Consider the following 12,392-nt stretch of genomic DNA (forward strand, 5'->3'; position numbering starts at 1 on the left):
TAAAAAATTGTATTACTACACAATATTGCAGACAATCACTGCAAATTCGAAATTCGACGAATTTTAAAAGCTCCATTTCACTGCATATACGTGGGGGTTTAGGAGATTATGGTGAAGGTTCTGCAAGGGGTCTCCTCCGCATACATATGCAATGAAATGGGGTAAAAGAAAAAGAAATCTGCATTTTCGCATTTGCAGTAATGGATGCGATAGTTTCAGTTAGATCCATGAAAAACTGTTAAAGGAGGAAAAAAGATGAACATATTGTGAAACAATGGGATCACCTTGAGAGAGCAGTATCCTCGAATGACCCCAAATTATTTTAGAATCTAGTTGCAAGGGGTTGTAATCAGGAAGAGGTGGGCAGTTGCAGTTCCTTCTGGCATATAAGATGGTGGCCCATTTTCAGGGTATCTTTTATGACCCACAAGCAGCCAGCAACTATTCACTTGAGGATTTTGAGGGTAGCGGTATGCAATTCTCCCCCGAATAGGTCGCACTATCTAGTAGAGTTCCTAAAAATGGGAGGGCTGCGGATCCTGCTGGTTTGGGATCAGATGTTTTGAATTGGTTTCCACTTTGGTGGTTGCATATGCTGGGAAATTTGTTTGAAGCCGTCATTGAGTCTGGAGGGACTCTGGATTCATGGAAGCGTATTTTGATTGCCCCAGTATTGAAAAAGGGATCCCTGACTGACCTACATTTTTTTAGGACAATCTCCTTATTAGGCAGGCTCCCTGTTGCCACCCCACAATCAAGATGGTGCCATCTGGGGGGAAGGAACCTGGGTGGCTGGAACGAGTGGGCAGCATATAGTGTATTCTCGCCCGTTCTTCCAGCCACCTGCTTGGCTGAGTGCCCTTTCCCGGGTGCAATTCTGAATTCCATAATCTTCTGTCATGATGACATAGTCAGAGGATAACTCCTCCTTCAGAAAACGAAATAGTTGCCTCTACACAAGAGTAAGTCTTCTTTCTGAACTAGTCCCTTGGTGAATACCTACAATGGGTGTAAGGCGGGGCCCACACTAAGCGTTTGTTCGGGGTGATTACTGAATGCAGTGTGAGTTTCCGTCTGTTTCATTGACTGAATAACAACACGTCTGCATTTACAGTAAAAAAAAAAGTTCAGATTTCATGGCGGGAACTTTAGAGGACAATGGTTGCCTGAATGGTGCTGGCTTTTCTTCAGAAACTCATTATTTTTGAGTGTTTTTTGCTAATTTATAGCAGCCTCTTGTCTGAAACTCATTAAATGAAAGGTTGGTGCGTGTGTGTGGTGTGTTGTTTTGCACCATTAGGAATTCAGCCGAAGCTTTACACAGGACGTGGCTTTAAAACAGACAGAGCATCTGCAGAGCATGTAGCAGGAAATATTGCTTTAATGTCAGGAGCAGAATAAACTACACATGCTCGGCCTTACTGCACTTGCTGAGTGAACACTAATAGAGGATGAAACACAAGTTGTTTTAATATTATTTTTGGCTGGGACACAGCAGCCTGAACAGCAGTCGGAACAGAAATGTCTCGAAGCAGCTTGTGTTGCTTGGTAGTTCAATCATTTCCACAACGAGGCCATGAAACCAATCTTTTATTTGTGTCATTTGCACAGCAACTGCTGACTGTACAAGAAGAACTGGGCCAAAAAACGAATGAGCTTAAAAAAGCGAAGGAAGAACAAACGACGGCGCAGGCATTACTTAAAGTGCTACGTGCGGAGGTAAGGGACAATATTTTCTAGCCCAATTTCTCATGGGGATTTCTAGAGATGTATTTCGTGCTGAAGTGATGCTGGGACGTTAGTTACAAAAAAGTTGCTTTACTTACAATGTGGCTAAGACTCTCATTCTTAAATGTTATGTCGGGATGTTAAGGTCTAAAACTTGTTTTCCCCTCAGAAATACGAGTGCATATCTCTTTATTCACACCAGAGAAGGGTGCTCATCCAATCAGATGGCTGGAAACCTGGGCGGAAATTACCAGTGTGTGGCCGCGTTTACCCAGCCACACACGCCCTTTCCCCTGGGTACTGTCATTTTCTTTGGTCCCTGGCTACTCTCTGCCCACCAGCCCCCGCTCCCTACCACCCCTTGACACCCAGCAATCCCACGCCCCTCTCGCCCTTCTGAGTTACCGGCTCTCTGGGGCATCTACCTCTCGGCTGCTCTGACTTTTTGTAGGAGATTGGGCACATGCATGATGCGCACAACCTGTCTTGTGTAAAAAATACAACTCTTTTCATAGTGTTTCAACCCCTTGCTTCACTTGGGCCTACCTAGACTCAGGCTGGCGAACTCTTACTGGCCCTGTGTGACCCCCCCAAAGCAGGGGTGATTGGAATAATAACAGTGTGTTGTCACACAACCACGTAAAGCCAGATTCCTACACCTGTAGCAAGAGCTGTTCTTTTTTTATCAATTTCATGTTGCATAATTCATCTATCTCAGAAGGCTGAATATCTGAGCTGCCTAGTTGGGAATCAGACCTGTGAGTAGAGGTTGCACCCGGTTGTCAGAAGAGATTTCTTATTTTGCTTAGCTAACGGAGCAGCAGGACACCCCTGACATTTCTTCTTCTGAGTGGTGGTTGGCGAACTCCCAGGAATCAGCTGCACAAAATATTAGCAGAACTATTTTCACATTAAATTCACCCACAAGCGAACCTCCTCTTCCTTCAGCACCCCACCCATAATTCCCATTCCCCAACTGGATGATCCACAATTTCAGAGAAGAATTGTGAGTAACTCATGTGCAGGATGCACAGTTTTCTGGTGTTGCTCAGGGAGGCTTTTTTGGGGCTGAATCCATTATTTCTCAGGGAACCAGTGAAGTGACATTTACTGTGGATTTCTCTACTTTTGCTTTGCTTGTGAAATGTATGTCCCCAGCCCCCAAAGAGTGAACAGTTAGAGGGTGCAGTTTGCACCAAACTTCATTAATTAGATCTGTGAGACACTGGTCAAAATATGGTGCTTTTTTTTCATACGCCTATCCATTCCGGGGATATTGTGCCTAGTGGCAGTCCTGTACACTTGCGACTGGCTCGTTCCCAGGGGGGTGACCATCAGTGTCCTGTCCCAGAGGTGAACATCTGCCACCAGTCTATACCCAAAGAAGATGGCGGATGTATGTGACTGTGCATAATGTCAATGAAGCCACTTTTTCCATTAGAATGTGATCACATGTCACAACAGCATTCAATAGATTGCCACCAAGACTGCCTCTACAACGAACCCCCCCCCCCACCTCCAATGGAAACGTGGAATGATCAAACAATGTGATTCCTTCCTTTGATCAAGGTGTGTGAGTTCACTGAATTTGACACACACTTATGCTCAAAAACCTTATGAAGAGGTTCATTAAAAGAATGGTCTGAATTAGATTTGATGTATGCCACTAAAGACAAAAATGACATACTGTTTTCAACCATCGAATAAAAAGGTTAAGTTGTGTACAATAGCACCCAAAAAGAAATGCATGGCGTACTCCCTGAACAATGGTGTGTGCACTGCCTCCCACGAAAAATAAAGTGTGTGCATCTCGATCCCAAAAATGAGAAACATTGCATATGGACCATAGGTAAACAAGTAAATTCTATGGCACGGGACACGGGACGATATTATGCAGAAAACCTTTTAAAAAAATTCAAACTACAGTAAGAGAAACAATACAAAAGGCTTACAGTTCCATAAACTCCTCTTCCTTCAGCTCCCTCCAGTCCACCAGTGCATTATGTGCAGGTCCCACAAACGATTCCTCTCCACAAATCCAGTCCTCTTCACTTACGCCTTCTGAGGGCCAGAGAATCATTTTGTAATGGTCTTGGGACTTCCTCTTGCGTTTGAATGTTATTTCATGTTTTATTAGTACATGTTTAGGACATTTTGAATGCTTTACTTCCCTTAGATCGTGAGTGCGGTCTCTAACCACAGCAGGGACATATTCGTAGGGGCTGTGCATGGTCTTTTCCTTCGGGAGAGGATCGAGAGCGGGTCAGCATAGTAGGTGGCCCGGCTGGGCAGGAATACTCCCAGCTTGTCCGTTGGCGACGGAGGGACTCACAGCCTGTGCCTGGTTAGAGTAAAAGACTAAGCGGCATGTGCCTGATGCTCTGTGTCCTGATTTACCTGTGTTTTTACTCACACGCTGACTAGTATGGAACGCATGCTGCATTTCTCCTCTTTGTGAAGCTCTGCAGTTGTTATGGTAGCACAGACAGGATCCGGGGGGGGTTTAGTCGTCAGGACAGCCGGCAGTGGCTAAAAAATGGCAGGGGTCAGCAGCTTTACAGGGAAATGGACGGGCACCTTTCTCTATTTTGTTGACTCTTCTGTCAACACCTCAGTACATAGGGCTCCAGATTTCCTTAGTCTTTCACTGTCTAAAACTATTGACATTTCTATTGGCAAAGCTCTAGCTAAGAAAATGCAATCCTTCAGTAAACCCCATAGCTCGTTATCGGAAGAGGCGGACTAAAGCCGGCTCTCTTTCTTCTACTTTAGACCTGCTACACCCTTCAACGCCTTTTCTTCCTCCTGGAAGGCCCCTTAGCAGATGTTGACTCCTGCCCTTTGCTCTCTCTGATATGCCTTGCGGAAGATGGAAGGTACTTGAAATAAAAAAAACATGCTTCCTCTGATCTTTCTCTGCTCTCTGTACTTCATTCTTCTTATGATGCCTCTCTCCTTGCTTCTAAAAAGCACCATTTTTTCTGTTACCTTTTTTCTCTCATGTCATCCCCGTCGCCTGTTCCATGTCATCAATAAGATGCCCTCCCCTGTGTCCTCTGCCCCTTCCATGTCTTCTTCTCTGTCCTCTTCTGACTTTGCTGACTTCTTTGTCTCCAAAGTCACCACTTTTTGCTCATCTCTAGCTCAGTTTTCCTCGCAATCCACCTCTCCATCTTCACCTATGCTTCCATCTTCCACCTCTCATCCCCTCTTGTTCACCCCCCCCTTACTGATTGAGACACTACCTCTTTCCTTACCTGGGCTCACCCCACTGCTTCTGAGCTTGACTCTTTGCCCTCTTCCCTTAGCCTCACTGTTTTATCCCTTCCTGACATCTCTATTCAACCACTTGCTATCTTCTGCCACCTTTCCTTCCTCCTTCAAGCATGCTTTAATCATCCAAATCTTAAAAAATCCCTCTCTTAACCATTCCTCTTTATCTAACGATCATCCTATTTCTATTGCCCCATTACCTTTGAAACTTCTTGAATGGGTTGTTTTGTCAGGGGCTTTCGTTAACTCCTGTTACCTGTACTGGAGTCTGGATGCTTCACCGGGTCGGTAGGATTTCAGATGATGGTCAATCGCCTTCTCCCACTCTCGTTGGGTTTTGCTTCTTGTGGCCTGTACAGCTGGCTGTCGGTAAGTGGATCCGTGACTCTTTCTTCCATCTCTGTGTAGAACATCCAGCCACCACCTCTCTGGATACTGTTCAGGTCTATGTAAGTAGCAGTGCAACAGCATTTTAAACAGATACAAATAGGGTTCGCGGTTTTGGTGCAGTTGTTGGACCACCCGGTCCACCCAATACAGGTCACGACACCACAAACCAATCTCCATCCTTTTGTAGGGCTGACTCTCAGCTGACTGGTATGATGCTTTCCCCGAGTCTTATGAACAATGTATTTCTGGTCAACCGGGGTGTTCTGCCATGCCTTCTCTTGTTTGGCTTGCCTCTCACCCACCGGTTTCAGTTGTATAGTGTTTGGCGTTCTGCCTCCATGCGGGATGCCTAGTCTCTTCTTTGTTTCTGCTTTCTCAATGGCCAGCACCTCGTCGGTCTGCAAGATGTCCTCATGCGTTCCCTTGAACCACACCCTCCACGTCTCTTGCTCAAGTTTCTCATGCCTGCCTTTGGATGTTTTCTCAGCTTCGGTCTCTGATTCTCAATTTCTCTCTCCACCTCGACTGCTGTCTCAGGTTCTCTCTCTAGTACTCTCCGGTATCCTTCACAGTACGGTTCCGCCTTCATTTGTTTCTCATGCCCTGATATAGTAGGGTCTGCCCTGACATAATGTCCATTACATTGATTACAGCTGTTCTGGTGTTTTTCTTGCTCGCTTGTAGCATTCTCCGGAGCTTCTTCATCTCAGTACCTAAACCGTCAGGGTAGTTCGATGTTTCACAATAACACATGGTTTTAGACATGAGGTTATTACACCCATGAGGTTTAGGTCCTATCTTCAGTCTATGTGCTTGGGGGTTAAGGGGACTGTGCCTCCCAATCACATCCTTATTCCCAGGAGAGTAGTCCATCTCCATGAGATCCTCCCAAATGTTACCACCCCTTCGGGGACTTAATGTTAGCAGCCTCACCTCCCCAGCCTCATGCAAAAGTGACGCCATCTGAAGGATCATCACAGTTCGCAGTTGCCAATAGGGTTTTGCAAGCAGTTTATTCCTGGTCAGAAAAAAGGAGAAAGGGAACTCACGGTTATCACCTTCAGGGACAGTAATGACTAAATTCAGCAGTTCAAGATAAAGACCATTTCAGTATTGCGAAATATTGTTGAAGCAATATGATTGGTTGGTCAGACTATATCTTGAGTCTGCTTACATAAAGGTTCCCAATTGTTACCCACATAGGTAGTTCTTGCAGTTCTTGGAAGGGGGATGGGGGTCAGGTTCCAGTTCTGTCCATGCCTTTCAGCCTGGTCTCAGCCCCTTGGTGTTTCACCATGTTCTCTGACCAGTGTGTGCTTATCTAAGATCCAGGGGATGCAAATGTTTTTCCATCTGGACAACATTCTTACTATGGAGCACGCTTACTCCTATTTGTCCTTTATGGTTCGCCTTAACGGATCTGGATTTCAGCATCAATCAAGAGAAGTGAGGGAGCCCACCCTCTCAAAGGATCTGGTTTCTAGTCTTTGTAGTGGATTGTGCAATTTCCACCGTAATCCTCCCAAAGTCATGATGGTCTCCATAGGAGTTGAAGAGAAGTCTGGCGCTTCAGGTCATTTCATTAGGACACTTAGAATGCCTCAAATGACTACCCCATCCTGGTCCTTTTTTCAGGTCAACTGCAGCACAGGCTGTAAATAATGGCTATGCACAGAAGTTTGACTATTCAGGTTGAGGGCAACTTTCCACAGATGGAAGAGAAGAGAGAAAATGGTGGCTTACAGACATGGATGTCTGGATCAGAAGAGTCATTTTATTTATCCCAGATCTAAGATTTGAGTCTGATGCAAGTCTGAGCAGCCAGGCCAAGAAATTTTTAATTTTTTTATTGGAGGGAGGTGGGCTCCACATGAGTCACACTGGCACATAAAATGTTTGTAGATGCTGGCAGCCTTCTTTATCGTCCGCCACTTCCCAAAACATATTTTTATTGTGCTGTCATTCTACTCATGAAAAAACATTCATCGGGTTGGTACATTAACAAGATTGGGGAACAATATTCAGGAAGCTTAGGGCCTGAGAGATAGGATTTGGGGATTTTTGCCTCCACTGTCAAAACAAAGTAAGAGCATAGTACCTTCCAATAGCCCACAGCTCAGTTGTGAACTGGTTTTCCTTTTATTGGAGGAACTCTAGAATCTGGCAGCTTCACAGATCAACTTTACAGAGGTTGAGTCATCGGTAGGTTCCCTTGCCTCCCACCTTAATCCCCAGCTTCCTTTTTATTTCAGTTGGAGCCCAGATCTTTTTGCAACACGATAATGCATTTTTTCAGATCTGGATAGACGGGCCTCTCTGTGCTTCTCAATTTTTCATGATGTCAAGGACACTATTACATGCTAAGCACCATGGGTGTTCTTTGATTGTTCCACTTTGGCAGGGACAACCACCAATGCAGCTCTGTTGGGGGCATGGTAATGAATGGTGTTGTAATGTTGCCTGGATCTTCTTCTGAGTTTCCAGTGTGAGCCTTATATTCTCATTCTTTTAAGGTCCCTTTTCCAGATGGTGTGGCAGCTGTTGGGAATATAATAGCATCCCTCAGGTCTTTGGCATTGGCTATCTAGCTCATGCCTCAGTCTTGGGCCCCCAGCAACGTTAGGTCATATGAGTGTGCATGGGGAGCCTGGATGTGTTGGTGCGATTCACGCAGGATGGATCGCTTATCTAAGGATGTAATTCAGTTGGTACATTTTTGGGATATTTTTATCCACAAAATATTTCTATCATACAGTGAATGTTTATCATTCAGCTGTCTCTTCCTTTCACCATTTGGTAGAGGGACAGACCATTGGATTCTGTCCTCTAGTCCCTTGTGTGCTTCTGGGTGTCCAACTGGCTCACACTCATCATCTGAGATGTTCTTGCTTGTGGGACGTGAATCTAGTATGGTGTGTGTTTCATGTTTGCCCACCAAATCCAGCTTGGTCTTCTCATCAGATATCTGCAAAACATGTTATGCTCAAGTGCTTGTTAGCCTTTCATAGGGTCTGTGGCGTGCATGCTCTGGATTTGTTTGGGGTTTGTTTTTAGATTCTCAGGAGTACTAACACTGGCTCTTCTTCTATACATTTTTAAGATTCCCAGGCAGTTCACCTCCTCTGTGTAGTTTGGTGCCTTATATAAGAGCAGGGCCATCACTTTGACACTGACCTGTGACATGCTGGTCATCTATTTTTAGAAATCACACAATGCAGTTTCTTCACCTACTTTGCTCCGTTGGTTTTGGTGGCTTATGTCCCCAGTAGGGGTTTTTTTTGTCTATCTTTCTGGCCCATTCTTTCAGGGCGCTATGGCGTCCAAGTCCTTTTGGGCTGGAGCTCATTTGGAAGAGAGCAGTAGACTGATCTAATGAACCTGGCTTTCTTCAAGTTTACAAAACCCTGTTGTTTCTTCTGTCCTGGGTGTGCTTGGTGGCCTTTGAATAGGCATAATAAGAAACCTCTTTGCCATGCCATAGAATTCCAATTATTCCTAATATTGCTACCACAGAGAGTTGAGATTCTGTTATGGCATAGAGGCGAGTATCGTTCCTCCTCCTAACCTGGCCCTTATATTGTTGGTTGTGCCGTCCAGTTAATGACCCCTTACAGTAACAGTAGTTCTCTGAGTCTCCCTCTTTGGTTCAGGGGGCTTTTGGTCAGATGCTATGGTGTCTAACCATGGTGGCTTTCCTGTTGTTTTTCTGAGACTGATGGATTGTGACCTGTGCTTGCATTAAAAAAAGAGGACTCGATTTGTAGGGCGAACCTGTTTGTAAAGCTGGCTAATGTTGGCTTGGTGGACCGTGGTAAGCTGGAGGAAAGGGGGGTAATGTGATTTGAAGTTTTTTGTATTATTTCTCTTACTGCTGTTTGAATACTCACCACTGTGTACGTAATAGAATGTTGACTCTCTATCGTAACAATACTAGGAAAATCAAAATTGCGTGTACTAATCCTTCTCAAACTAGCAATGAGTGATGTTTATGCCCATATTCCTTTTGAAAAAATGCATCTGTCGCATTACTGTTTTGCCGGCTGTCCCCAACCTTTGAACTGGCAGAATAGTGATTCAGTGGAAAGAAGCAGCCAGCCAATCGTGTGAACATAGAGTGTGCAATTGTGGTCTTGCCACACACCGCAGAAAACCACTGAAAGAAATATGATCATTTACCAATATGAAAAATGCAAATGTGCAGGATTGGAGTACAGCACTTAACTCATCACCTAATATTCCTCATGTGGATAACACGGAAAGCCAACCAAATGGGGCTCTGCCTTTGAAATATATAGTTTAGGTTATGACAGCATCCTCTCTTATCCTACAAACAAAGCAGTTGTCATTTGCATAGGTAGAATTGGAACATCCACTTGTGTAAATAGGTCATAGACAACATGGATACATCTATGTCACATTAGTACCCGGCGAGAGTCAAGCAGAATACAACACGCATTCTGATTGGCTCTCGCCGGGTCCTTACCCGGCCGAGAATCCTTCGATTCTTAGCTGGGATTCCAGCCGCCTTGTCCTTGGCGGGGGGCATGGCATGGCAGCCCCTCAGCCAATGCCCTCTCCGAGACTCCCCACGGCTGAGATGCTTTTTTTTTCTCACCCTTCCCTCCCTCCTCCCTGCCCTCCCCACCCCACTTACCTTCTTGCTCCTGCGTCCCCGGTGGGGGACGATGGCAGCCTCCAACAGGTTGGATACTCGGACCAGGGCCATCCCCGCTCCGCGCCTCCACACGGCTGGAAGCTTCCATCATCCCACGCCGGGGAAGCAGGTACTTCTGTTCCCAGCGTGTCCGCTCCCGATGGCCGCCATGGAAAGGGAAAACAGACTCAGTTTTTCCTTTTCCGGTGGCCATTTTCTTGGTTGTTTCTTTTTTTTTTTTATGTCCCGAAACGCTGGAGCGTTTCGGGAAAAAATAAATTGCTTTTAGTGCCCCGGTCACGCATATATTGCAGGCCGGGGTGCTAATAGCAATATGACCCGAGCGACGGGGGCATTACCAACACAGGTAATGCCCCGGGGCCTTCGTTAAGGCCCTCACTTCGCTCGGGCCTATAACTACGGGCCCGGGGCATTACCTGAGTCGGTAATGCCCCCGCCGCTCGGGTCTTATTGCTTAAATAATTGTTGATTGCTGTCCTCTGCAGAACCCTACCGTTTACAGGTACTGGAAGCCAAATTACTCTCTCCTTTAAGACTGCAGTTGTGTGGTAAGCTATAAAATGCGTAAACCACAGGTACTTTGGGTGTGTCTACCATTTCTCTCAATTTTATTTTTGCACACTGTAGCAAATGAATCTTAGAGGTATGATAGGAATAGCAGCATTGTGTTATCATTGCCCAACTGTGGCAGTGTTGCCTACTAAGAGGGTTGATTTTCCTGTGTCTGACTTTGCCCTTTCTAGCCCATTTCTTAATTCAAAGTTTCCAAGCAGATGTGTAACTTCTTCTGTGACTGCCTTCTTAAAATCTTTGGCTAGAAATGATCATTTGAAAATTGGAGGATCGGAGCGCAAAGACTGTGGATGATCTGGGTCTTGAACGTTTAACATTCAGTTGTTTTTGTAAGGCTGCTAGAATGCAGGCTTCATTAACTTACAAACGTACATACCCACAGACAATAAGTACATAGGTATGTATGGGATTTATAAAGTGTGAACCTAGCAGGGAAGCAGTTTAGTGCAGAACATAAGGATCATAACCTAGGATTAACGGTTGGGAGTGGAGGCAGCAGAAGTTGCAGGGATTGGATGAGGGAGCAGGGGGCAGCCCAGCATTGGTGCAGCGGAGCGATCAAAAATTGGTGAGATTTTCTTTAAAATGTAGGGTCTTCTAAAGTGTAGGATGGATGGCGGCCAGTCTGCTCTCCATTGGTAACTTGTTCCAGGCGCATGGTGCAGAGCAGGAAAAGGCCTGTTTTCAAGCGGTCTTCTAATACAGTCTCCAGTCCGGCATTGTTGTAGCTTCTCATTGGGGATTGGCCTCTGGAGGTGGTAAGCTAACTGAACAGGTAGAGTGGTGTTACAGTTGTGACTGCTTACCAGGTGATGCTAGCTGCCTTGAACATGATGCATGCGTGAAAGGGTAGCCAGTGCAGCTCCATGAGGATGGGGGTGAGGTAGCTGTACTTTACCAGCCCTTGGTGTGCAACATGCTGTACAATATTCAGAGGGGCCAGGGTAGTATCTGGGACTAGTGCAGGTTACTGGGTGGTACTGAAATATTTTGCAACCCAGTTGGATAAGCTGGTGTTTGTTAGAGAGGTATGAGGTGAATCCCTGCAGGACTGTTCTGTCAAAGCCCATTCAGGTGGTATGGAAGGCAGGAGAGAGGTCAAATAGAACCACTAGGTCTATTTGTCACATGTAGATTGCCTTGTCAATAGCTTTGATTGTTGGCTGTCTGTGAGGTATCGTGAGAGGAGTCCAGATTGGTAATCGTGTAGGAGATTGTGCACCCTATCCTTTAGTGCAATTGAATAGAGGTGGTGTACATGATCACTTTTGCACGGAAAAGTAGATGTGTGATCAACGATAGTTGGCCAGGCATTCTGGGTCAGGTATGGGCTTTTTCAGAAGTGGGGGATTCTATTTCGTATTGAGTGAGCGATTTGAAGCATTGTCTGTTAAAGGTACACATCTCTAAATACCATTTGTGGCCCATTTAATGATTAATAGGAGTGGCATGTGCTGAGAAACATGATTACATTTCATTTTAAGGCACTTAAAAAATCACCCTTATGACATTCACCCCTCTACTCCTCAACCCTAACCCTCGATCTGCTCTCAGATCTGACTACTCACAACAAACATGCATTGCCATTTGCACAGGTGGTACAAGAACAGAAAACAGACTCTTGACCTTGCCTGTAAGAATTACCTCCTCTCCTTCACCTCTGCTCTTGATGAGGTCAAATCCACCTACTTCACCAATCCCATTACTACTCGTCAAGCTAACCCCTGAAATCAATCCCTCACTCTCCAATCCA

General features: G+C 45.4%; 1 protein-coding gene across 11 annotated transcripts in view; it reads left to right on the plus strand.

The window, feature by feature from the left end:
* The window catches only part of ENOX1 (ecto-NOX disulfide-thiol exchanger 1), a 1,853,609-nt gene that overhangs the window by 1,626,629 nt on the left and 214,588 nt on the right, over positions 1 to 12,392 (plus strand). For all 11 annotated transcript variants that reach the window (XM_069639318.1, XM_069639317.1, XM_069639316.1 and 8 more), the window contains one exon: positions 1,612 to 1,719. In XM_069639318.1, the coding sequence (XP_069495419.1) occupies positions 1,612 to 1,719 (108 nt within the window). The remainder of the gene's footprint in view (positions 1 to 1,611; positions 1,720 to 12,392) is intronic.

This window comes from Ambystoma mexicanum, chromosome 7q (genome assembly GCF_040938575.1).
Source record: "Ambystoma mexicanum isolate Mex_15411 chromosome 7q, UKY_AmexF1_1, whole genome shotgun sequence".
Classification (NCBI taxonomy): domain Eukaryota; kingdom Metazoa; phylum Chordata; class Amphibia; order Caudata; family Ambystomatidae; genus Ambystoma; species Ambystoma mexicanum.